Below are 24,192 nucleotides of genomic sequence, written 5' to 3' on the forward strand. Positions count from 1 at the left end.
GTCAATCCTGTTAGGGCTTTGTTTGAGATTTGCTTGTGAAGGGACTCCGATAAGCGCTGGAGAACAGCCTCCAGATCTCATATTCATGGGTCCATTTGTCAAGGAATCTCGTCTTGTCGCCGAGCCAGTCGATGTTTATGGGCGCGCGTGGCACGCCGGCCTGATACAGTAGCGAGGCGTCAACCGATGACGCGAGTGAGAAAGTGTGGACAGTATGGACGCAAACATATCAGCATCAAGATAATTGATGGCTTGCTGTGTTCTTCTCCCGCCTTGCTCTATCGCGACGAGGTGACTGCGGTGCAGTCGTTGGTCGAGTCGAAAAGGCGGTAAGACCCCGCTACGCGAGTGTGATTTTTCTTTTTTTTTTTCCTCTTTTCACTTCTCTTTTCCCTTTCGCATCGGCAGACACAGAGCGAAAAAGCAATCCTCTTGATCGTTCCAGTGGCCTCATCAATCTCGAAGAACCCATGAACACAACCATCGTAGAGAAGTTGGGGTCTGAGGCCACAGGGGCGTCGATATGCCATTGCTTGCACTTCCACGAAGCGCGAGTCAGACATGTGCTAGAGGTCATTCCGTAACTTCTCGAAGAGATCACGAAGCGGCGCTGGGCTCTTCTCGACCTTAGCAACATCAGTCGGCAGACGCAGAAGAAGACGGCCCACCGAGAGTGAGTATTCAAAGCCACCAAGAACAGCTGCAACAGATCGCATGCAGATGTTTGTGAGATCGGCAGTTTGACCATAAATCGGCTTGCGCGTGGTGAGCGTGGGCCAATGGAAGATGTTCATCAAGAGAGCAGCTGTTTGACCAGATTAAGCCCTTAATCAAGCCATGTAGGTATCTGAGGCGACTTTTTTAACGCATTTCAAAGAGTGTTGGCTCCATAGACAGATCCTATACTTATCTCTATGGTCAGGCTCAAGTACAGGATACAACTTTGCATTTCGTCGGCTCATTGATGTCTTAATACCTCCCGATGGAGAAAGCGATGAACTTAACATTGAACGTTGTGACTATCTTTAGCATATCAAGAGTAGTGGTCACATCAATTTCAAAGAACACATTTAACGAAGAAATCAAGAACAAACTCCTCCTCGTCCCAAATCAATAACTCCTTGTTTAATGTGTGCAAAAGTACACCGACCAGCAAGATTAAAACATAGCTATATGGTCATGTAACGCCATCGAGACTGTCTTGTATTTCTTCATCCACTACATCTTTCGTTAGTCTACCACCTTCTCTCCAAGTTACTTTTTCATACTGCGGCAACTAACTCGTTCATTCTAAAGAGTTACTGCCTTTCGTACCCCGTTCTTCAACAGGTCCACCAAATCTGACATCGCCAGGCTTAGGTCCCGTCCAAACATCATGACTCACAGAACTTCGCTGTTGTTCCATGTATTGTTGTCCCAAGCCGCTATCTTGAAATTCCCCTCGGTGTATGACTTCATAAGTATCGGGGTCGTGGATAAGGATATGCACTTTTCCATCGACCGCATTGTAGCCGGTAAATACATCTTTTCCAGTCTCGTATTTGTCCAAGAAGGCAATGAGTGCGTTTTTCTCCTCGGCGACAACAGTGTCGCTGAGGCTGATCTTCTTCGATTCAGACATTGTAGAGTGGATATTGATTGAATGTGCTTTCTTCATGTTAGCAACTTATACCTTAGAATCAAAGTAATGTATCGTACCGGACAGGAGACTAACTCGAACAGAGATGGGTGATGGAGTGTGATAAGAGGTCCTCTTCGCTTATGCTACTGTGCGTTGGTTTAAGTAGCTTCAGACAGACCTGCGGCCGTAAACAAAACCCTTCATACACGAGCGACGTTGCGAATCAAGGCGATAAGTCCCGAGGTGAAAGTGTGTGGATTCAACTCCTTTCCCAAGCCAAGATAGGCACCTTTTGCGATTTCAAGCTGGAATTTGAGGGCAAACTTGTGGCACTGGTCGCTATATCAAGGACTTCTTAGCCGACACACCACGCTCCAAAGGCCTTGCCCCGTCTTTCGGACCCCACACCCATTGTCAACTTCGTACGTGATGCTCATGACATCTATCCGAATCAAAACGTCTTGATGGCTAGGAGGTATGGCATACTTGGCCTTGGGAGCAGTCGATTGATGTCGTGGCGAGGATATTGTGGAAGACAGATCAACGCCGACGAACTTCACCAAAGTGTTAAAATATCACATCGTGTGAGAAGACGTGGATATTCGTATTCATTCCTATTCCTGTAAAGACTGTGTTCTTGTGCCTGATTCTGTAAACCCCCAAACAAACTTTATGTGCTCTGGGTGCCGTTGACGATGCAACAGTGTGATCATCCAGTGACTGTCTTACAGTTCAATGTCGTCGTACCTACCCTACCATTCCAATTCGATTTTCTGCTTACATTGCATAGTCCTCATCATCACTGTACTCTTTGGGTTCGTCGTCGTCACTGAATTCAGGCACTGAAACCTCACGAAACCCCTGATGACAATCAGTCACAACTCATACATAAGGAGGTTGTGGTAGACTTACATTTTTGACAACAGCCCATCCACTACTGCCGGTCTTGACACGAGGAGCTTGGACAGTACTGGCATAAGTCGAGTTCGAGAATCCAGAGCTGGATGAAGCAGAGGTAGTGGTGTTGGTTGTCACGCGAGAGTTGGTATTAGTGGATGGAGCGGGTACAAAGCCGTTGCTGGAAGCCAATGGCGCACCTCCGCTGGTGGACGAACGGGAGGTGAGGTCACCGGTGATGCTCTGTTCAAAAGCATAAGCCATGTTCAGCAAGATGTATCAAGTATACTCACAGTCATGCAGTCTTCATCGGAATCATCGGCCTCGTACGGGTCCTGCTGTCCAGGCCTGACGTTCTCGATCTGGCTGATACACGTTGTGCATCTGGCAGAATCAGGGTCGCGCCTCTGAGTTTTAGAGAACCTGCCGAGACTGAGAGTTTTGTTGCATCCGGTACATTTGAGCTGCGTGAGAGGTGCAGCGGTGCAGTTGCTGCAGACCATTTTGTCGAATATCTTCTTGTCACCCAGTTTTGCGCCATTGCTCAGCATCCAATTGGCATCATTCTGGCGGTTGTTGGCGAAGCTGGCGAGGGGCCGGAACTGAGAACATCTCTTGCACCAAACCCTGCAGAATGTCAGTGTACGATAGGTGGACCAAGCTGAACATGCGTACAGATTAGGCAGCGAGCGTGCATTCTTGTACTCTGGTGGTGGAGAGCGGACGTCTTTGGAGGCTGAGCTCATGTTATCGGATAGAGGTAGGGATCTGGAGGTTGTCTGTCAATAGGGAACACACGAGCCGAGCGAATGAAGAGAGGTATGATGCAGGCAAGCATGGTGCAGTCCATGATGAATTGAGAGTTGTAAGGGAAGATGGCAGGTAATGGATTGTAAGGTATGCCAGGGGTATCAGGTTGCAAAGGGATGAACATCTTACATGATGTTGATGAATATGGATGAATGTGAACTTTCACGTAGAAGATCGAAATCTGGAAGAGAGAGAGAGGTTGATTCCAAAGCTGGCAGCAAGATGAATGAGGAAGTCGAAGGCATGATAAATATGGAAGGCTCAACCAAGCGCTGCGTTTGGCGGCTCGTTTGCTCGGCGTTCCTGAAACAAGTCTTTCAACCAACGAGACAGTCTAGTAATCGGATATACCTTGTTTGAGCCGATAGAGCATGTTTTTCAAACAATGTTCCACAAGAAAAATGATGGGACTGTTGGAGATTTTGGCTGTTGCGAAAGTAGACGAGGCTTGACATCGAACCAGGCAAGATACAGAATATGCCTGTTCAAGAAGACAAGATAACACCAGAATTAGAAATATTGTTCAGTGATTCGCAGCTCTGATTTACAGATTGCCAGTGTATAGTACCATGATTTCTGGTAACGCGGTTTGCAGGCTTCAGCGTATGGTAGCTTCATGTCCCTACATTAACATTAGCACATCACGCAAGTATCAAACGAAGCACAGTATGTTCAAGCCCTTGCAGCATCCGCATGCTGCTTGAAAGGAGCGTCTTGAGAGGCAAACATAATCTGTCATGTCGCTGAGATGGGGATTTCCACCAGCGCCGAAGCTTCAACACCAGTCCCAGAGAAGTGCACAAGAGGACAAGAGAAAGATCAGCATTAGAGAGAAGAGGAAAGATTCATTATACAAGCCTCAGCGTTCGAGACCTCATGCAGGTGCGAAGCCGGAGCCCGTCACAATTTGCATCGCCATGCTGAGACAACCCATCAACCAGGTCTAATTTTGCGCTCTAAAGGATGTATTGGTACAAGGTATCATCGTCGTCGTCGCTTACTTAGTCTCCTCAGCCAAGAAGGTGATGAGGTCGTTGCGGTCCTTGGCCTTCTTCAAGCCACCGAAGGCCATCTTGGTGCCGGGAATGTACTTCTTGGGGTTCTCGAGGTACTCGAACTGGCGAGGTTGTTAGCGGTTGAACGACTGTGTAAGACTGCCATGTACAGCAATGCGTGAAGGATCAAACTTACGAGAGTGTCGTTCTCCCAGGTGATACCCTTCTGCTTGTTGGCATCGGAGTAGGCGAAGCCCTCGACCTCACCAGTCTTGCGACCGAAAAGACCGTGAAGGTTGGGTCTTTGCGTATGTTAGCATCTGAAGAGAAGGTGTTGAGAGGGAGAGTGTATCAGGCATGGTTGGCAGTATGCGCAGCCATGACAAGAGTATACTCCTTAAGGCAAAACATACCCAATCTTGTTACCCTCACCCTCCTTGAGGTTGTGGCACTGAGCGCAGCGGGTCTTGAAGAGGTTGGCGCCCTTCTTGGAGTCACCTAAGATGTGTTGTTAGAACGAGGTTCTTGCTTCGATGGCCATTGAGATGCGGAGGAGAGGTGGCGGCGATTGCAAGCACGGGAACGAATACGCGAGGCTGAGTCCTTGATCGCAGACAGCATTGAAGATTGAGAGCCGTCCAGGGTGCGGCGACTAGGTATTCATCGATCGTTCGTCGTTCGTGTCCAGTGCTTCCAGGTGCGCTGATGTGGTGTGAAGCTTGAAGATTGAGGTTACCTACCAGGTGCGAAGCTGTCCTTGCCCATTTTGATGGATATGTAATGTGTATGAAAGGGTTGGAGGTGTGTAGGAGGTTGTGGCGGTAGAATAAAGAGTGAAGAAAGGTGGATGGGAATTTTGTTCGACGATCGCGGCGAACCAAGGAGTTTCCAGGATGCAGGCGTCGCGCACCGACCACCACAATCAACCAATCAATGCAGGCCAGAAAGTCAATATTGTTGGAAACACGCTTGTCGCTCGGGAAGCCTCGGAAGATTTCTTGTTTTCCATCGTTGTCTTTGTTCGCCAGCTGTGGCAATCCTCACCTCAACGTATCATAGACCTGTGCTCTATGAGCTCCAGACTCGATCTCGAACATAGAATGCTTCCTGTTCTTGCTCGTCTGGTGTTACAACGATCCCATAACCTTCTAGAAAAGCCACAGTTCCAAACGAATAATTTCTTCTCCCTTGACCAGTCGTGATGCATGACTTGACGCGGTTTGACGTCGTGTCGAAAATCAATCACCGCGCCAGCGGCTCAAGCTCCTTCAGCTTGCTTGCAAGGAGCTGACTGGCGTCAGGGCAACACGCGACGGAGATCTTGATCTGATACGTGATGATCTCTGATCAATCATCCATTTCCTTTTTGGTTTTAACCGAGCACGGCTCAACGCTTCCTCTGGGCGGGCAGCGGGCTCCTTTAGCAAAACCCCCATGTTTGCTCCCGCTGTCGAGGTGTCCCAATCTGAAGCACCCTTCTCGTTAGGGCCAATACCACTTCCTTTTTTCGAGACATGAATCAGATACCCGAGATTCTGTATGGCAAAACCGGACAGAAGACTTGGTGTATCGTTGGTGCATCCAGAGGTATAGGTCTGGAATTCGTACGACAATTGATTGCTCGTGAAGACCGCATATTCGCTACCGTCCGCGACACCGCCGCCGTTCATGCATCCGGGCTCTGGGCGCAAGCAGGAGGTGATCATGGTCGCTGTCAAATGCTGATCTGTGATGTCTTGTCAGAACAGAGCATAAATGTAAATTCGCTCCTGCTTTCTTACCAGCTCTTTCTTTCCTCGTTCTCGTTTACATACTTTCCTTCTTCGCTGTCGTTCCTGATCTCTTCTGAATTCATATGTGTACTGCTTTTCCGTAGTAGACATGGCTAACAAAGCGTTGCGAAGAACTTCGTTGCTCAACTTGCTGCAGTACCGGACCTGAAGTTGGACTATGTTGTAATTAATGCTGGCGTGTTGAGATATCCGAATGTAAGTAGTCGAGTGTCTTTGGATTGTTGTCGTAACTAATTGATGTAGAGAGCGACTGAGTTGTGAGTATGATGTCGTTGGCTCCGGACTCCCTGCACGAGGCTGACCATCAAGTTCTTTCGATGAATTTGCCTTCCACTTGCACACCAACACGATTGGACCGATCATCACCGCTCAAAGACTTCTTCAGACAATGATCCCGATTGGAACGATTGTCTTCATGTCCAGCGACTCTGGCTCAACACAGCGTTTCCTGGAGATGGAAGATGGGTAAGTACCTTTGTCAAGTACTTTGCATCCTTACTCACCGCTTCTTTAGGTTTGCAGCTTACTCCGCGTCAAAAGCTGCATTGAATCAAGCAATGCGACATATGGCTGCCGAGCTCAAGCGGAAAGATGATGATACCATCTTGTTAGCAATTCATCCGGGAGAGGTTGCTACGTATGTATATCTGGTGGCCGAGCGAAACGAGACATGTGCTGATTGTTCACACCAGAGATATGGCGAATATTGATCTTGGTTGGGAAGTTGACGGCATCATGACACCACAAGAATCAGTGTCGGCGATGATCAAGGTCATCGAGAGTAAAGGAATACAGCACAGTGGAACGTTCTGGACATGGGAGAATAAGGTATGTGACTTTAATGATATGTCTGACCGTTTTCCTGACTATTGCAGCAATATCCCTGGTAAAAGCATGCATCGTTGTGCCCAGGACGCAGTACTCAGCAAGCAACTTCTGCAAGTATCTAATGCTGATTGCAGAAGAAGCAGGACAGTAGAACAAAGAACTTGAGAAGGGATTTGGGGAGACTAGAGTATGGATGCAACTTCGACGAAGCAGTCGGAGATAGGTACAATATAATGTTGAATTCCTGACTCACGCATTTGGATTTGTAGATGCATATTACGTTTCGAGTAATATGTCTCGTGATCGGCATACCTTAGAAAGAACTCGCCCAGAAGATGTTGATGAGTTTCTTTGTCCGGCCACCGAGCCGATCTTCGGTTTTCTCGACAAGGCCATTGTCAGTTGGTAGCATGTTAATAGGCAAGTGTTACATGGTAGTTAGGATGGCACGTCGGATGGACTCTGGTGAAACAGTCGTGAGCCCACCGGAATGCGTTAGAAGTAGTTGCCGAGAGCCGCTGTAATACGGGCCTGAGTGCCGAATATGCATGCATCGGCCCAGTGGCATGAAAGGCGAAAGAAAGAGATGGTTGTTGTTGAGAAGAGGTGACTTTGTCGTGGCCTGGATTGGCTGGACAAAATGGTAGCACAGACAAAGTTGACCAGTCGGACGGGAACGTCATTCTGCAACGGCTTTGGACTTCTCCCAACAGCAGGATTGAGCAAAGAGCGGTGTCAAACACATACAAAGACAATGAATGTGATGGAGTCGAAACCGACAATGTCAGACGCGGCTAGAAACGCGCAGTGTCGGGAGGTAGGTGTGTAGGCTGTGAAGGAAGTCGAGAAGGCGCGATCGCCAGTTCCTTCCTCCTGCGCGTCCGTTCAGGCATCCCTCGACACTTTCTCACGCCGGCGACTCACATGTGGGGTGAGATGCATATATCCACCATTCCGCCTCGACTCAGATGACCTATTGCGCCTACGTTTCTGTTTCTGTTTCTGTTTCTACTGCTCTCGTGCTTTCCCTACTAATTTCTTCTCCCTTCTGCACTCTCTCTTCCGCCCCTCCTTTGCATCACAACATTCTTCTTCTTCCCCACTAGCTAGCTGGCATGGCTTCCTGGGACACTTACGATCATTCCCGCTACCCTTACGACGATTCTTACAATAAGCCACGACGCTCACGAAACGACTCGACGTATGCTCCTCACATACTTCTGCCTATCCCAATCTCGACCACTGACACCCTGCTAGCCTCGACCCCACCTATCATGACTTTACGCAACCATATCAATACCCCTCCATACCTACACGAACCCGGAGTCGTGCACCCACAAAGAGCAGAGACCACAGTCGAGCACCACGCCAATGGCCCCCTTTGCCGTACGTCGAAGATGAGGAGGACTCGCTGAGAAGGGAATACAAGCCTGAACCTATACACAATGACCACATTCCCTCAAGAGGCACCATCGGACAAGAGCCATTGCTTATTGATGTGCCTGACCACATCCCCGACCGTCGCTACGTCTGGGTCCCTTCAGCAAGAGATTCTTCCAACGCACAATCAACGCCTTCCAGCGACGATGAGCGAGCTAGACGCCGCCAAAAGCGCAACGGTCCTCGGATAGAAACAGCTGGACTTCCAGAGATGCGAAGAGAAGCTTCACCCTATGCTTGGATGAAGCCAACTTCATCTTCACACACCCCAATGCCGTCAGAAGACCTCTTTCTGTCGCCAGAGGCGCTTACTCCATCTACTGCTTTCAAGTCTACAACTTTCGACAAGCTACCACCAACCAGCATACCTCGCTCTGACTGGTCTGACCCCAAAACAAGTTCACGGCAAACTCCAACCAGAGACGGCACTCCACCACCGCGATCAACTTCACAACACGTGTATAAAGGACGTAGTACTGCCGAAGCCACTCGAAGTGCAGAAGACCACATCCCACAGAGATCGTCAAATCGGTATTCTTGGACCAAGCCAGACCAATCTCACTCGTCTCCTACAACACCTCTCAATCCACCATCAGTCGATCCCTCCAGAAGACGTTCGGAACCGATAGAAGGCTATCCACTTCCGACCGATTTCTCGCGCAAACCAGCACCTCCGCAAGTTGTCAATTTACAGCAGTCTGGACGACCGACTCAACATCCTCGTCACTCCAGTGAGGGAAGTTCTAATTCTCACGACGCCTATGCTCCGACTCGCAATTTGAGCTCAGACAAGCTGAGAGACAGTTACCCACCCAGTCTTCCTAATTCTAGGCCAACATCGCGTGGAGGCTCAACTCAATCCTCGCCACAACCTTCACCTCGCATAGTGCACCATCCAGAGTATCCTTGGAACATGGGCTCGGCCGCTTCGACCACGGCTCGCCGTGCACAACCACCTTCTCGTCTTGCTGAGTCGACGCTTCCAAAGACACCACGTCCCCAGGCATCTAGGTCTGTATCAACTCCGTACTCGCCACTTCCTTATCCGGATGACGATCGTCCATTTGAGACCATGCCCTCTGAAAGGGATCATCAATATTTCCCAGCACAATCGAGCACACTACTCCCACCATTCAGTGAGCCAGTCACGCGTGTCAACACTCCGAAACAGCCAACACAACCCAGCAAAGCGCGACCAGTTGAGGAAAGGTCTGCAGTATCTGGTGCATTGAGACGAGAGGCATCAAAATCCGAGGACCAATCCTCCAGCACAAGAAAGAGTCAAATGGAAAGGCTACCAGCATGCAAACGGGTGACATACAAATTGAAGTATGATGACTGGTACACGCTCGATGGATATCCTGGCTTCAGTATCTGCCCGCGCTGCTTCAAGTTTGCCTTTGACAGGACTCAACTGGGAACAGCTTTCAAGCTCGTGCCTAACAATGCACCCAGGATGGCCAGAAGATGCGAGTTTAGCAACCCTTGGATTCGACTTGCGTGGGTTTTGACCGCCAACAATCGTCACAACACCCTGAGTGTGATGACAACCATCTTCAAGGCTGACGAGATCGAAGAGCCCTGCCCAGGGAACGCGCGGGGATGGTGTAATTGGTACTCAATTCGCGACAGAGATGGTCATTTCTTACGGGACTTTATTGTGTGCCCGTCTGATGTGAAAAGGTTGGAAACACTTTTCCCATGGTTCAGAGGTCTGCTTGTACCACTTCCAATGAGGCATTCCTATGACGAAGACGAGGAAGTGTTCGGCCGCTTCTGCTCGCTACGAACCGACCACAATAACCGGTTCGCAGCCTACATCGACTGCTTGTTTCAGCTCCACGAAGATGCAGTGTCTGGTCAGCGGTTGCCTAGCACACATGAGTTTGTGTCACTTGTCCGACACAAGACCAGACTCCCCGAATGCATCCGTGACGACAAGCTTCAAGGAGTCGAGTGGTACTACATTCCATCATTGGCGCCTGCCTTGACTGTCTGCGAGGAGTGTTACCATGATGTGGTACTGCCATGGATGAGGTCAAATTCGGAGGTAGCTATGAGATTCAATCGAAGGAAACAGCCTGTCCGCAATGAAGGTAGAGGAGGAGTATCCTGCCAGCTCTACTCAAGACGAATGCGAGATGCATTTCGCTATGCGGTTGACACGAACGACATGAAATATCTTGCAAGAAAAGCAAAGGACAGAAAAGATGTTGAAGAGGATTTCCAGCAAAGATGCAGAGATCTGCAAAGAGAGGCCGAACGACTCAAAGGTCGCAGCGGGTATGCGATCAGCTCTCGGGCAGAGCAACAATTGGACGATCTTCAGCGTGAGATTGAAGCAATTGGCGAGACTTGGGAGATGGAGTGGGAGTGAGTAGAGACAAAAAGCTGAGTTTATCTGCTTCGGACATTCAAATAATATGCTGCCGGTATAACAGAACGGCCAGCCTTTCTCCTGGTCAAACTTGTTGATTAATTCTCGTCGTGATTGAATCAATTAATTAAATCAACTGTGACATGTGGAGCAACCCCAGATTGTTCCCCAGACCTCGGCATGTGTCAACATCATCATTCACATGCAAGACAATGGACAGAACATGACATTGACCATCTCTCGAACAAGGACATCCATGAACAAGACACTGAGCTGAACATGGTCGAGACATGGCGGTACAATCGAAGCTGTCACTGCCTGGCGGCCTCGTGTCGGAAGGAGCGCTGAAGAAGGCCGTGTCCGATCTCACAACTCTATACCTCAAACACCGCACACGCATCTCACGCGCCATCTACATCGGCCTCTTTGTCACCTTACTGAATCGTATCCGCAACGCCATCAACGAGCAGAAAGCCGCAGAGCAACAACGGCGAACGGCCGCTCGCAATGGAGAAAGAGAAGGAAGCACATCCACTGGCAGGAAGAAGGTCGAGCTCAACAGAGAGTTCTTTCGTAACCTGATCCGCTTGTTGAGGATCTGTATACCAGGCTGGAAGAGCAAGGAGTTGCGTCTTCTTGTCAGTCATAGCGTTTTCCTCGTTTTGCGAACATTGATCTCGCTCTATGTCGCTGAACTGGACGGAAGATTGGTCTCTGCTCTTGTTCGGGGCAAGGGCAAAGAATTCATTGGTGGTTTGCTGTGGTGGATGGTTGTCGCCATTCCAGCTACCTTCACAAATTCCATGCTCAGCTACCATCAGTGCAAGCTCGCACTGCAGTACCGCACGCGCCTTACTCAACACATCCACAACAAGTATCTGTCCAACATGACCTTTTACACCCTCTCCGCCCTCGACGACCGCATCAAGAACGCCGACCAACTTGTCACAGTCGATGTCAGCAAATTCTCAAACTCGCTTGCCGAGTTGTATGGCAATCTAGCAAAACCAATCCTGGACATGGTCATCTACAACTACTCGCTCTCGCGCAGTGTAGGTGGTGAAGGCCTCTTTGCCATGGGCTTGTTCGTCCAGCTTTCTGCTTCCGTGATGCGAGCTCTGACACCACCATTTGGCAAATATGTTGCCGATGAAGCACGCTTGGAAGGAGAATTCCGCTTTCAACACTCTCGTGTGATTGATTATAGTGAAGAGATTGCACTATACCATGGCCACGAAGCAGAAAAAGACGCTTTGGACAAAAATTACTTTACACTCATCAAACACGTCAATCGCATCTTGAGACGAAGATTCTATCACGGCATCATGGAAGACTTTGTCATCAAATACTTCTGGGGCGCTTTGGGGTTGATGCTCTGTTCCATTCCTGTCTTCTTCAAACTTCCCATCGCAAAGAACGCAGGAACAACAGCCAAAAACTCGACAGAAGCTTTTGTAACCAATAGACGTTTGTTACTCAGTTCATCTGATGCTTTTGGAAGACTAATGTTCTCCTACAAGGAGATTTCCCAACTTGCGGGATATACGTCTAGGGTTTCGACGTTGTTGGATGTTATCAAGGATATCCAAGCAGGACATTTCGAGAAGCAACTCGTGAGTTCCGCCTCGGTGGATGCTAATGCAGCTGTTCTCGCAGGCAGAGGCACTATAACCGAAGGCACTGATATCATGTTCAAAGACGTACCTATCGTGTCTCCCAACGGCGATATCTTGGTCTCGGCATTATCTTTCCACATACGCCCACAGGATCATCTGCTCATCATTGGCCCCAACGGCTGTGGCAAGTCCTCGTTGTTCCGTATACTAGGCGGATTATGGCCCGTGTACGGCGGCGAAGTCAGAAAACCTCCCGCAGAAGATATTTTCTACATTCCACAACGACCATATCTCTTAGCGCACGGAAGCCTTCGCGCTCAAATCATCTACCCCGATACCATTGCAGAAATGCACGAGAGAGGAGTTATAGATGCAGATCTGCTCGAAATCATCGCGTCTCTAGATCTGGACAATTTGCTTTCTTTGCCTACCAAAGATACTTCTCCCACTAGTGGTAATGAGGGATCAACGCAAACAGGCCTAGACACCACTGCACCCTGGCCCGACCTCCTCTCCACAGGAACACAACAACGCCTCGCCGCCGCAAGACTCTTCTACCACTCCCCGTGTTACGCTATCCTCGACGAATGCACATCTTCCTTGACTCCTTCCATCGAAGCTCTAATCTACACCCAAGCCAAAGCCCGCAACATCACTTTATTGACCGTCTCCCATCGCAAAAGCCTGTGGCAGTATCATACGCGTATACTACAGTTTGATGGCAAAGGAGGAGTGGTGTTTGGACGACTGGATGCGGAAAAAAGGTTAAGACTTGAGGATGAGAGGGAAGAGTTGGAGGAAAAGTTGAGGGGCGTTGAGGGCGTAGAAAGGAGGATTGCGGAACTGGAGGCTGTGTGAGATGATAAGAATATGCGAGCGCTGGTTTTCTTGTCAATGGATTGCAGTAGAGGTAGTAGGGCAGCAGTAGTGGGATGAATTGAAATCGGCATTGTTGACAACTTGTTTGTTCTCTGATCTATTTCACTGCCATGCTCCCCATACCCTGATCCGCATATTCACAGAAGAGGAAGAATTTTACTCGAAGCGAACGAATCGATATTGCAACCATAGCCTGAACAGGTCACCGTGAAACGGCTGGAGAGAACCACGAAGAAAAACTAATGTCCCTGACAAGAATTTCGATCTTACCAAGAATTAGGGTAAACACCAATATAACGTGTTTGTAGTAATACCAGCAAACTTGTTCTCTCAGAAAACATCACAAGCCTCATTCGCTGAGTTGTCATGCAATATTAAAGCACACCAGCAATCCTACACCTTTCCTTCCCGTTCGGTTCTTGCTCTTCAGCTTCTGTGCTCGGGGCGTCCCTAGCTTTGAGCCTGACCCACCCCCCTCAACTTCATCCACTTATCCTGCAACACCTTATGCAACCCTTGCACACCAGTTCCAATTTCACTCACACTCCCTGCAAGCATCAAAGCCTTCTCAGCCCACATCCTCGCTTGCTCGTTGTCTTCTCCTTGACCGTTTCCCTCTTCGATACCCGCAAACCACAAATCCACTGCATGGTTGAATGCCGTACTGGCCAACCACTCGAGCTCGTCAGGTGGATAGGCTTCTGGAATCTGTCTCGTGGCTGCTTTGGATGCAATAGCAGAGGCTTGGTCTAGACAGCGGAGGGAAATGATAGGGTCGGAGGTCAAGGTCATCTGGAAGAGGCAGCGTATCCAGCGGGCGAGGCGTGTGATGTCTTTGTTGTTGCGCCAGCATGTGTTGATGATCTTCTCCATCACAGAAGTAATGCCGGCGAGAAGTTTTGGAGTTACGGGCTTGGAAGGGTCAGATGTTATGTGAGTTTGAATGTGGATGATGAGATCTGCTGCGCTTCCAAGTCGATTTGAGTGGCGGGTCTCAAGGCACATCTGTAGAGAGGTCAGCTTTGGTGAGCAAGAATGGTGCTCAAAGCTTACTGAGAGGACTGTGTCTAGATCGTCCCACTGCTCAAGGCGCATGACGGCCTCCAAGTCGAATTGGATTATTTCGAATTCCTTGATCTCCATGTCCGATGTTGCGTCTGGAGGCAGTAATTCCTGTCGTTTGGCTTCTTGATATCTCTGGTGAAAAGCCCCGATTTGTCTTCTGGCATCGGTGTATAATTGCAACTGTCTTTGGAGTTAGTGAACATGTTTTCAAGATGGTGAATTTCAGCACTGACAGCTCGCTCAATGTTGTCCTCTGATCTCGCTAGAACAATCAAAGCAGAGGCGGCCAGGAAGCGACATAGGAGAAGGCGATTCAGAAGACCATCGTCTTTCTTGTCCTCATTGCGAAGCAGATCTATAAGCTGTTCTTTGTAAGCAGCGATCCTAGGGGCTCTTTGGAGTGTACGTACAGCAACGCTGGCCATCATGAACCTCGTCAGTAATTCAGGTTGCATGTCAGAGCAGTGCTTCAAAGCTGTATTGTAACAGTGACAAGCAAACCATCGAAGTTCGTCAATTCGTGCGTCGTGATCATCCGCATTCTTGAAGTTACTTGCATGCCTCATGACTGCCCAAGTCAGCCTTTTTCTGTCACTTGTGGTTTGGCTTCAGTAACAATACCTGCTTCAAAGACTTTGCACAACTCAGTCAGACCAGCATCGAGCGGCATATCATTATTCTTCAGCTCTGTCTCGATCGAACCAACTATACAGCTGTGCATTGTCAGTGCCGTGAATAGGTCGCTTGACATCTCACGAACCGAGATAGAACTGCCAACCGGACATCGTTCAGAGAGTTTTTCTCGTGAAGTTCCAGGATCTTTTTCAGAGTTACGATGAACTGCTTTCTATCGCCAATCTGTTGGGCTTCGAGTGCACATGCATACAGATACTTCTCGGTGTCCTTGGAAGATGACTTCAAGACTCCTTCGAGAGATTTTGTAGCTAGCGATGTTAGCTGTGGTGACAGAAGGTTAGATCTCAACCACATACCAAGCTCGGCATCATCTTCCTGCAGAGCAAGCTTATACATGAGATATTGTGTCATTGCGGCTGACTTGCTCTGACTTGACATCTGATGATAAGCTGCTCTTGCAGCGTTCACATCACCTTTGGAGAGTGCGACTGTCATTGACTTGCTGTAACCAATCAGAGCGGGCTCTTGTTCAGAATGGATTTTGCACAGATACTCACCGAGATAATTTGGCTTTGTTCACCTCTCCAGAGCTTGCGAAGATGTTGTGATTCGCCAAACTGCACCATCTTGCAGCTTCATCCTCGTTCTGTGATTGCTGTAAGGTAGTGACAGCTTTCCATATCAGCTATCATAATGTGAGTGAAGTTCTTGAGATAAGAGGCAAGCTTCCTGCTACTCACAGATTGAGAGGCGTGTGTCGCTTCTGGACCCAGCTTTGTCCCGGCTTTCATAGCGATGTCCTCAAACAGGTTTTCGAGTGATGGAAGGTGATCTCTCGCATGTAAGGAAAGAGAACAAATGTATAGCCTCATCACCACAATTTTCTCGACCCAGGGTTGTACAATAGAAGATTGTTCAAGCAATCTGTATAGCATAAGATCCAAGGTCTGGCATGCCAGGTGTGAGTGAGGTCCCGGGTTTATACTGGCGATGGTACTGTGGTTTGTTCCGCCAGCTTTTTCGGGATCATACGTGTTCAGTCTCTGTATTTGATACATGATTCTGGATGTCGTCAGTGTCGAGTCGCCCATGCACAATGAGTTGGGATCCATACGATCTGAATATTCCGTCCGAAATTATAGCTCCACGGATGATCTTACCTAGAACTCCACAGAATTCTTGGCCATCGAATGGCGTTGTAGCATAGATGATGTCCAGTCTTGTGAGTTGAACCTCAAACCTGAAGCCATGCTCCTACAATGGGTCCGGGTCAGTGAAGATCCTCCTTTCTTCGATGTCTCCATACCTGATCGAGCGTCACAATAAGACTGATTGCTTTCACCAAGGAATCAGAATCACCAACGCCGACCAGGGAGCGAGCTTCGAGTAGTAAGCAGGCTGTTATCTCAGATGTAGCTATTGCAAAAGACTTACCATAGTCAAGCATGACGACCACGCGAAGATCGCACATGTCAGAGGAGAGGATCTCAGAATCAATGTCGGCAAATACTTGATAGCTTTGCTCGAGCCACCTGGCAGCTGTGGAGAATTGCTTCTTCTGGAGAGCGAATTTGCCAACTTCGTATGTCAAGTCTGCTTTCTTCTCGGCGAGATGTAGCATATCGGATCTTTCTGGGAGAAGAAGGACTCTGCTGAGCCAGTAGCTCACATTGCCAGGTTTGTTCCCTTTCCATGACAATGTTGCCCTCAACAGATAATAATCGGCCATCAACTCTTTGAGCATCTCCTCGGCCTCGCTTTCCTGTTTGTCTTTCTTGTGTTCTATGGGTGGATCCTGCGTGTGCTCGACATGTTCTGCAACTTTTTCAAAGAGCATGGTGCAAAGGTCCAGCGTCTCTGCGGCCATACAGATCCGTGCTGCTCTCAAGGCAATCTTGAGGATGCGGACCAGGTTCTGAGAAGACTTTTTGCTGCCATGCTTGACGTAGGATCGGTGGGCCGCGTCTAGAAGGAAGTAGGCAAGGACCCGGAGCTGAGCTTCGAATAGTGGCCAGGTTTTGAGCAGTGGTGAAGATTGGTCTTTCAGGCGGATCGCGGTATTCCAGAGCTGTGTCCCTAGACGATCGTAGTCGGGCGCTCTAGCAGCAGGCAAACGGGGGTAACTGATGCGGAGAGTGGTCTCAAGGTTTTGCATGGCGACAGCGTTGACATTGCCCGAGTCTATGCGCCTTATGAGTTGCGCAGCAAAATCTACCATGTCAATGTTGGTGGTTGATTTTCAAGGAAACGGTAGAATCTTACCAAGATACGCTGCAATCTTTGTGTCATTTTCTGATTTTCCTTTGGTCGCCATGATCGTTGGTTTGAGTGACATGAAGTAAATTATGCGCAGATCAGATAAATCGAGCTTGTCGAGTTGAAAACCTGCAAGTCGGGCAGGCACCAGCCTCACACCTGCCTTTCTGAACTGCCATTCCCGTCCGGGTAGTACATGACTTTTATGCCTATTCAAATGCACAATACTACCAAGAAAGCGGATGAGAGTCGACACAGTATCAGCTCTCTCTAGCCATGTCTCTACCATCAAATACAATTGTGCCTTTTTATAGTGTATATTTTGCTTGCCGCTGCAGTCGGAGTACGATGGAAGTCATAGGGGAGATAGTGGCTTACAGTTCTTCTTGATCTCGAAATCAGCAGCGTTAGTCTAGTGGTCAGGACGCTACACAGATAATGCCTTGCAAACACAAGCATGTAGGGCGGTCATGAGGCAGCATACCGAAGGGAGAGTGGAAGTGATCATCTGAAATGTAGAGACGTGAATTCGAATCTCACAAGCTGCAATTATCTTTTGCCATGGCGTACAAATAAGATATCAGTATCGAATGCGAAGCTCAATGCAGGTATCCCAATCTGGCGCCGCACAACCACAATATAGACTAGCCCTGTGCCAGCTCCATTGTGTAAGCTTCAACTGGGTTCAACACGTCGTTAATACAGTATTGTCTGTTGATACAGTATTGTCTGATGAGATCTCACAAATGGTCGTGAAAGAAAGGAAGAACAACGAATCAGAAGGAGGCACTCAAAGCTTACCAATTCTGCCGAGGTTCCGACAGCGGCGGAGGGCTTCTGCGTCATTCGATGCTCAGATAATTGTTAATCTTTTGCGGACACGAACAAATACAACACATTTCGCCTTCCCTAGGACACACAACATCCTACGCCATGCCTGCCAAATCAACCATGTTCACGTCCGCCTGCAGAAACGTCGCCCGCTCGAGCGCATCAAGGACCATTGCCACAGCACCTATTCGCAGGAGCTTGCACCGCCTGTCTACACCTTCATCTCTTACCTCGACCGCCACCAGATACCGTCCGAGTGCGCCTTCGCTCAAGCCCGCTCACTCTCGATTCCCTGCCGGCACTCGCTCAATCTTCATTCAAACCGAGGACACTCCTAATGCCGACGCCCTGAAGTTCATTCCCAACTCTCGCATCTTGCCCGAGAACTTTCAATCATCCTTCCTCGAGTATCTGTCGCCGCGCTCAACACTTGCGCCTCCTCACCCATCGCCTCTTGCTGCTCAGCTGCTGAACGTAGAAGGCGTTTCATCCGTCTTCTATGGTCCCGACTACATTACCGTTACAAAAGACTCTGCCACCCCATGGCCGCACGTCAAGCCTGAGGTCTTTGCTTTGATTACCGAGGCCGTGACATCTGGACAACCTCTTGTAAACACGGTTTCTGGAAAGAGTGGTGAAGAGCAAGCAGTCGAGAAGGACTCTTTGGAGTACGATGAGAATGACAGTGAGGTTGTCAGCATGATCAAGGAACTGCTCGAGACTCGCATTCGCCCTGCTATCCAGGAGGATGGTGGTGACATTGAGTTCAGAGGTTTCGTCGACGGCCAGGTTCTTCTGAAGCTGCGCGGTGCTTGCAGGACTTGCGACTCGAGCACAGTCACCCTGAAGAACGGCATTGAGAGCATGCTTATGCATTATATCGGTTCGTATCTTCTGGCTACATTACCTTCGCATACCAGACTAACGGCAACACAGATGAGGTCCAAGGTGTCCAACAAGTACTGGATGAAGAGGAGGAGGTCGCTCTTCGCGAGTTCGCCAAGTTCGAGGAGAAGCTCAAGGCACAAAAGGGTCAGGTCCCTGCTGGCACAAGCGGCAAGGGTTCTCTCGACACTGTCGAGTAGATATACATATCTCTTGTCCCTTGATGCATAGCCAGGTTTATTGTACATTATGTCGGCGTTTTTCCATTTCTGTTTGCGAGGGATACCAAATTTGAACCACAACTTTTAGATCAAAAGTCACAATATACAGTAGAAAGATGATGCTACGACTAAGTTACTCGATCGAAGTTCAGTGGGTTCGCCGCGGACGACACCGACTCCGTGCAGGACCATCGCGAAGACTTCCGAGCTAGCAGATGGTTCTCCTGCATGTCAGCTTTCAGCTAACCTTGCCGGGATTTAGACAGAGCCTCAAAAGCTTCTTATACGACAACAACGTCATAATCGGCGAGAATAAGAGACGAAACAGCAGAGCAAATGACTAGTCGGTATGACGGAGATATGAATGTACTACAAGCGTTGTAAGGCGCTTAGTTAGTCAACAACAAAATGTTGGTGGTGGGGTAGACAAGTTTTCGGTGAATTGACAAGCCCAATTGAACAGTGCGTGTGGAGCCCAGCGGAGTCTCCAGATGGTTGAAATGGACTGGGGGAGATTGATCTGGAGACTCGACAGGTGTTTTCTCTGGTTCTTGAACGAGTTGGACACTTGTGTCGACAACTCAACATGAAACTGAGAGATGGCATATACTTTACGGACATTGGAAATTTTCAAAGGGGCTCAAGTAGCGTGTATAACAGGTGTGCAGCTTGAGCCGATGCTCCCAAAAGTTCGATAAGCACCAAATTGTTGGGCCAAGAACCGAGAAGTCCGTCCTCGCAGCACAGCGGGATGACGACTGTGGATTTATTTTGTGAGCGGTTGCATTTCCCGCGTTCCCCAGTGGACCTTCCTACACGGACGGTAGATCTGGAGTGTACCTGCTGTGGCTGCTGTCTCTTTTCTCCCTCCTCTCTTGTGCAGTCGCGTCCAGTTCCTGAAACCTGTCTCGGTTCGGCTGACTTTGCATTGTTTCTCTCTTTTAACTCGCATCCATCAGACTTACCACCTTAGCTAATTTCTACTGCCTTGCCTGTCGTTCTCTGCCCAGCTTAACTTTCACCACCATCATTAGCCAGCTCTGCGGCTCCTTGTCCATCCATTATCTAGAGGACACACCGCATCGCCATGGTCTACATCGACAACACAGAGGTTCTCTGTGAGGAGGAGAAGCGTCTGCAAGAGGACCGCGAGAGAACCAAGTACTGGAAGAAATGGGGTTCCTACGTCGCCGAGAGACAATGGGCCACCGGTATGTCCAACAGCGCCACTTCTGCCCATTGCACAATGCTGACTGACCATTGACAGTGAGAGAGGATTACTCGTAAGCTAGACAATGCTCATTCCAAAGCTTCGAACCGCCACTAACACACAGCCAGCGCTGATGGAGATGCCTGGAGTCGTAAGTCTTGCCCGTCAATCTTCCATTGATGCACGATTGAAGCTAACACCGACGACAGACTTCTCGCATGACATGTCCCGCTCGAGAGCCTACCGTTGGGGTGAGGATGGTATCGCTGGTGTCTCCGATACCCACGGTCTTCAAAACATTGCATTTGCTTTCTGGAACGGCAAAGAGTAGGCTTCACACAAAGTCCAACAAGATGTCCATCCACTGACACGGTTCATAGCCCCTTCCTCAAGGAGCGTCTGTTCGGTCTGTCCAACCCTCAGGGTGTTCACGGCGAGAGTATCAAGGAGTGCCATTTCCATCTCGACAACACCCCTACTGTAAGCGCCATTTCGAGCTCATTGACCGTCCTGTGCTGACCTCACGATCACAGCACTCGTACATGAAATTCCTTTACAAGTACCCTCAAGAGGAGTTCCCTTACGAGGAGCTCATCAAGGTGAATGCCAGCCGCAACAAGACTGAGCGCGAGTACAACCTCATCGATACCGATGCCTTCAAGGACGACAAGTACTGGGATATCTTCATTGAGACCGCAAAAGAGTCGGATGACCCAGATGAGCTCCTGTTCCGTGTGACAGCATACAACCGTGGTCCTGAGCCTGCCAAATTGCACATCATCCCTCACGTCTGGTTCCGCAACACCTGGGCCTGGGGTTACGACGATACCAAGCCCGAGAGCAAGCAAGTTAGTGAATTTGCTTGCGAGACCAACCACAAGAAGATTGGCAAGCGCTACTTCCAGTGCTCTCCTTCTCCCAATGTCGGTGGCCGTACTGAGGATATCCACCCCGAGTTCCTCTTCACCGACAACGACACCAACTTCAAGGCCATCTGGGGAGAGGACCAGAAGAACAAGACTGAGTTCACCAAGGATGCATTCCACAGACACATCGTCAACAAGGAGAAGGGCGCTGTCAACCCTGCCAAGTCAGGAACAAAGAGCGCAGCCTGGTATGCATTCGATCAGGGTGAGGGTGTTCCTCCTGGTGAGTGCGCCGTCGTTCGTTTCCGCATCTCCAAAAAGCTCGCCGAGGGCTACATCGATGAAGAGCTTTTCGACGACGTTATGGATCAGAGACTCCAAGAAGCCGACGAGTTCTACTACCGCATCAGCCCCATGCCCATGAACGACGATCTTCGCAACATCCAGCGCCAGGCTCTTTCAGGTATGATGTGGTGCAAACAGTACTACCACTTCATTTGGGATCAGTGGGCCAACGGTGATCCTGCCATGCCTCCACCCCCTCCTGGCAGAAAGGCCATTCGCAATGCTCAATGGAAGCACATGCACCTTGACGACATTCTGTCAATGCCCGATTCATGGGAGTATCCCTTCTTCGCCGCCTGGGATTCAGCCTTCCACTGTATCCCGCTTACCATGATTGATCCCGAATTCGCCAAGAAGCAGCTCGATCTGTTCACTCGTGAGTGGTACATGCACCCCAATGGACAGCTACCTGCCTACGAATGGAACTTCGGTGACGTCAACCCTCCTGTTCACGCCTGGGCTACCTTCAGAACTTTCAAGATGGAACGCAAGATGTACGGCCGCGAAGACATTGACTTCCTCGAGCGTGTCTTCCAGAAGCTGTTGCTCAACTTCACCTGGTGGGTCAACCGCAAGGATGCTGAAGGCAAGAACGTCTTTGAGGGTGGTTTCTTGGGTCTGGACAACATTGGTCTTTTCAACCGTTCCGACCCTCTGCCCACTGGTGGTGTTCTCGAGCAAGCCGATTCCACTGGTTGGATGGCTTTCTACTGCTTGTGCATGTTGAACATCTCTCTTGAACTCGCCAAGCACCGCCGCACCTACGAAGACATTGCCTCCAAGTTCTTCGAGCACTTCATCCTCATCAGTGACGCCATGCAGTACCGCGCCGGTAGTGAGGCAAAGTCCCTTTGGAACGAAGAAGACGGCTTCTACTACGACGCAATTTCATGGGGCGGTCCTTGGACTCAGCAGATGCCTGTCCGCTCGCTCGTCGGCCTGATCCCCATGTACGCCTGTTTGACACTTGAGCCACAGGTTATTAACAAGCTGCCTCAGTTCAAGAAGCGCATGGAATGGTTCATTGAGAACAAGCATGACGTTTTCGAGCGCAACATTGCCAGCATGAAGCGTCGTGGAAAGGACAACCGTCTTCTTCTGTCTTTGGTCAACGAGGACAGACTCAAGAAGATTTTGGAGCGCATGTTGGACGAGACCGAGTTCTTGTCAAAGGGCGGTATTCGTTCGTTGTCCAAGTACCACGAGGAGCACCCTTACTCCATGGATGTCAACGGCCAGCGCTTCTCAGTCGGCTACGTCCCTGGAGACTCGGACAGTGGTCTTTTCGGTGGAAACAGCAACTGGCGTGGTCCCGTTTGGATTGCCGTCAACTTCTTGCTTGTCGAGTCGCTGCTCCGCTTCTACATGTTCTACGGCAACACACTCAAGGTCGAGTGTCCTAAGGGTTCCGGCGATGAGATGCACCTTGGACATGTAGCCGAGGAGATTCAGCACCGTCTTCAACATCTCATGGCTCGTGGTGACGATGGAAGACGTGCCATCAACGATGGAAACGACATGCTGGACTTCGACCCTCACTGGAAGGACTACCTTTGGTTCTACGAATTCTTCGATGGTGACAGTGGTAGAGGTCTCGGTGCCAGTCATCAGTGCGGTTGGACTGGTCTTATGGCCAAGATGATCCACGACACTGGTGTCAACTGCCGCCTCCCTCAAACTCCCAGAACTCCTACTGCTGCTGCATCCCACTACTTCGATGATGTCTTCACTCGTCAACGCAGAAACTCTCAGACCAAGAAGCCTGGTGCTCTCCGTCGTTCGTCGACCAGCCGTAGCATTGGTGCCCGCAGCGACTACTGGAGGTCTGCCCCTCCTAGTGATGACGGCGAACATGAAGCCGAAGCTGAAGAGGGAGATGACACCAGGTCTAACGGACGTGCTTGGACTATCTACAAGGACGACGGTAATGCCGAAGCCCGCAACAAGGAGAGAGAAAGCGCAGATGATCACGTCCACAGATACGTGCAGGATCAGCTCAAGCGTCTGATGACACCGGACGGTCCTGAGAAGTACGAGGATGAAATTGAGTAAGGAGAGCATGGAAATGGCATTGTCAAATGTGGCGTTCGTCTGAGTGGGTTTATTATTTCTGAGTAAAGCATGAACGACAGGATTGCAATCCTGTAGTATAGAGCAAGACCTAGATACCTGATAGTATATAATGAACAGGATCCTACCTATTGAGATTTCTTCTTGTTGCATTCTGATGTGTGCTGGTGTCATGTCTTAGCGTTATCCTCGTAGGACAGTTGCACTTCATTTGTCCCCGAAGCTTTGCATCGCCGAGTCTCAAAATAAGTTAGCATCTGATCCTCGTGCCTTACCCATCTTCTCTGATCTTTCTACTGCCAATTGCTATTTTGCATGTTCTACTGACTCACTGTTGTTATCATCAAAGACTTGCCGGCATCGGGACACCCAACACGATAGAATCCACTTAAGACCAGGGTGATATCTCCAACCACACTATCTCCGCTCGGTGACCGTCGGCCGCCGGCAAAGCAGTATCCTGAACAGGCAGGTGCATCCGAGATAGATAGCCGGTGCGGGCAGTATATATCAATGCCTGTCTGTTCTTCCTCAGGCTTATCCAAATCGTT

The 24,192-nt window shown here is 49.5% G+C and overlaps 9 protein-coding genes across 9 annotated transcripts; 5 read left to right on the forward strand and 4 right to left on the reverse strand.

The window, feature by feature from the left end:
• Positions 1-1,285: 1,285 nt before the first annotated feature.
• Positions 1,286-1,621, reverse strand: M437DRAFT_86613 (uncharacterized protein; the record flags this gene model as incomplete). Its single annotated transcript, XM_041028497.1, has 1 exon — positions 1,286-1,621. The coding sequence occupies one exon, from the start codon at positions 1,619-1,621 to the stop codon at positions 1,286-1,288; it is 336 nt and encodes a 111-aa protein (XP_040877545.1).
• Positions 1,622-2,398: 777 nt separating this feature from the next.
• M437DRAFT_54023 (uncharacterized protein) lies at positions 2,399-3,264 on the reverse strand (the record flags this gene model as incomplete). The annotated part of the gene is made up of 3 exons (XM_041022617.1): positions 2,399-2,482; positions 2,534-2,761; positions 2,812-3,264. 3 exons carry the CDS (start codon positions 3,262-3,264, stop codon positions 2,399-2,401), a joined length of 765 nt encoding a protein of 254 aa, XP_040877546.1.
• Positions 3,265-4,325: 1,061 nt separating this feature from the next.
• Positions 4,326-5,088, reverse strand: M437DRAFT_54299 (cytochrome c; the record flags this gene model as incomplete). The annotated part of the gene is made up of 4 exons (XM_041022665.1): positions 4,326-4,445; positions 4,520-4,625; positions 4,737-4,821; positions 5,064-5,088. The coding sequence occupies 4 exons, from the start codon at positions 5,086-5,088 to the stop codon at positions 4,326-4,328; spliced, it is 336 nt and encodes a 111-aa protein (XP_040877547.1).
• Positions 5,089-5,837: 749 nt separating this feature from the next.
• Positions 5,838-7,006, forward strand: M437DRAFT_86615 (NAD(P)-binding protein; the record flags this gene model as incomplete). Its single annotated transcript, XM_041028498.1, has 7 exons — positions 5,838-6,080; positions 6,228-6,311; positions 6,360-6,373; positions 6,426-6,581; positions 6,631-6,753; positions 6,809-6,944; positions 6,992-7,006. 7 exons carry the CDS (start codon positions 5,838-5,840, stop codon positions 7,004-7,006), a joined length of 771 nt encoding a protein of 256 aa, XP_040877548.1.
• A 2,663-nt stretch (positions 7,007-9,669) lies between these two features.
• On the forward strand, positions 9,670-10,761 carry M437DRAFT_54219 (uncharacterized protein; the record flags this gene model as incomplete). The annotated part of the gene is made up of 1 exon (XM_041022650.1): positions 9,670-10,761. One exon carries the CDS (start codon positions 9,670-9,672, stop codon positions 10,759-10,761), a length of 1,092 nt encoding a protein of 363 aa, XP_040877549.1.
• Positions 10,762-11,051: 290 nt separating this feature from the next.
• M437DRAFT_54086 (uncharacterized protein) lies at positions 11,052-13,235 on the forward strand (the record flags this gene model as incomplete). The annotated part of the gene is made up of 1 exon (XM_041022630.1): positions 11,052-13,235. The coding sequence occupies one exon, from the start codon at positions 11,052-11,054 to the stop codon at positions 13,233-13,235; it is 2,184 nt and encodes a 727-aa protein (XP_040877550.1).
• Positions 13,236-13,706: 471 nt separating this feature from the next.
• M437DRAFT_86618 (SPO22-domain-containing protein) lies at positions 13,707-17,271 on the reverse strand (the record flags this gene model as incomplete). Its single annotated transcript, XM_041028499.1, has 13 exons — positions 13,707-14,261; positions 14,310-14,501; positions 14,555-14,683; positions 14,732-14,889; positions 14,943-15,034; positions 15,082-15,265; positions 15,314-15,459; positions 15,515-15,642; positions 15,698-16,019; positions 16,072-16,211; positions 16,264-16,337; positions 16,392-17,168; positions 17,220-17,271. The coding sequence occupies 13 exons, from the start codon at positions 17,269-17,271 to the stop codon at positions 13,707-13,709; spliced, it is 2,949 nt and encodes a 982-aa protein (XP_040877551.1).
• Positions 17,272-18,164: 893 nt separating this feature from the next.
• Positions 18,165-19,129, forward strand: M437DRAFT_54289 (HIRA-interacting protein 5; the record flags this gene model as incomplete). Its single annotated transcript, XM_041022662.1, has 2 exons — positions 18,165-18,927; positions 18,981-19,129. 2 exons carry the CDS (start codon positions 18,165-18,167, stop codon positions 19,127-19,129), a joined length of 912 nt encoding a protein of 303 aa, XP_040877552.1.
• A 1,108-nt stretch (positions 19,130-20,237) lies between these two features.
• M437DRAFT_54380 (Six-hairpin glycosidase) lies at positions 20,238-23,623 on the forward strand (the record flags this gene model as incomplete). The annotated part of the gene is made up of 6 exons (XM_041022678.1): positions 20,238-20,361; positions 20,418-20,433; positions 20,489-20,511; positions 20,570-20,687; positions 20,741-20,840; positions 20,894-23,623. The coding sequence occupies 6 exons, from the start codon at positions 20,238-20,240 to the stop codon at positions 23,621-23,623; spliced, it is 3,111 nt and encodes a 1,036-aa protein (XP_040877553.1).
• Between the last annotated feature and the right edge of the window lie 569 nt (positions 23,624-24,192).

This window comes from Aureobasidium melanogenum (genome assembly GCF_000721775.1).
Source record: "Aureobasidium melanogenum CBS 110374 unplaced genomic scaffold scaffold_19, whole genome shotgun sequence".
In the NCBI taxonomy this organism is placed as follows: domain Eukaryota; kingdom Fungi; phylum Ascomycota; class Dothideomycetes; order Dothideales; family Saccotheciaceae; genus Aureobasidium; species Aureobasidium melanogenum.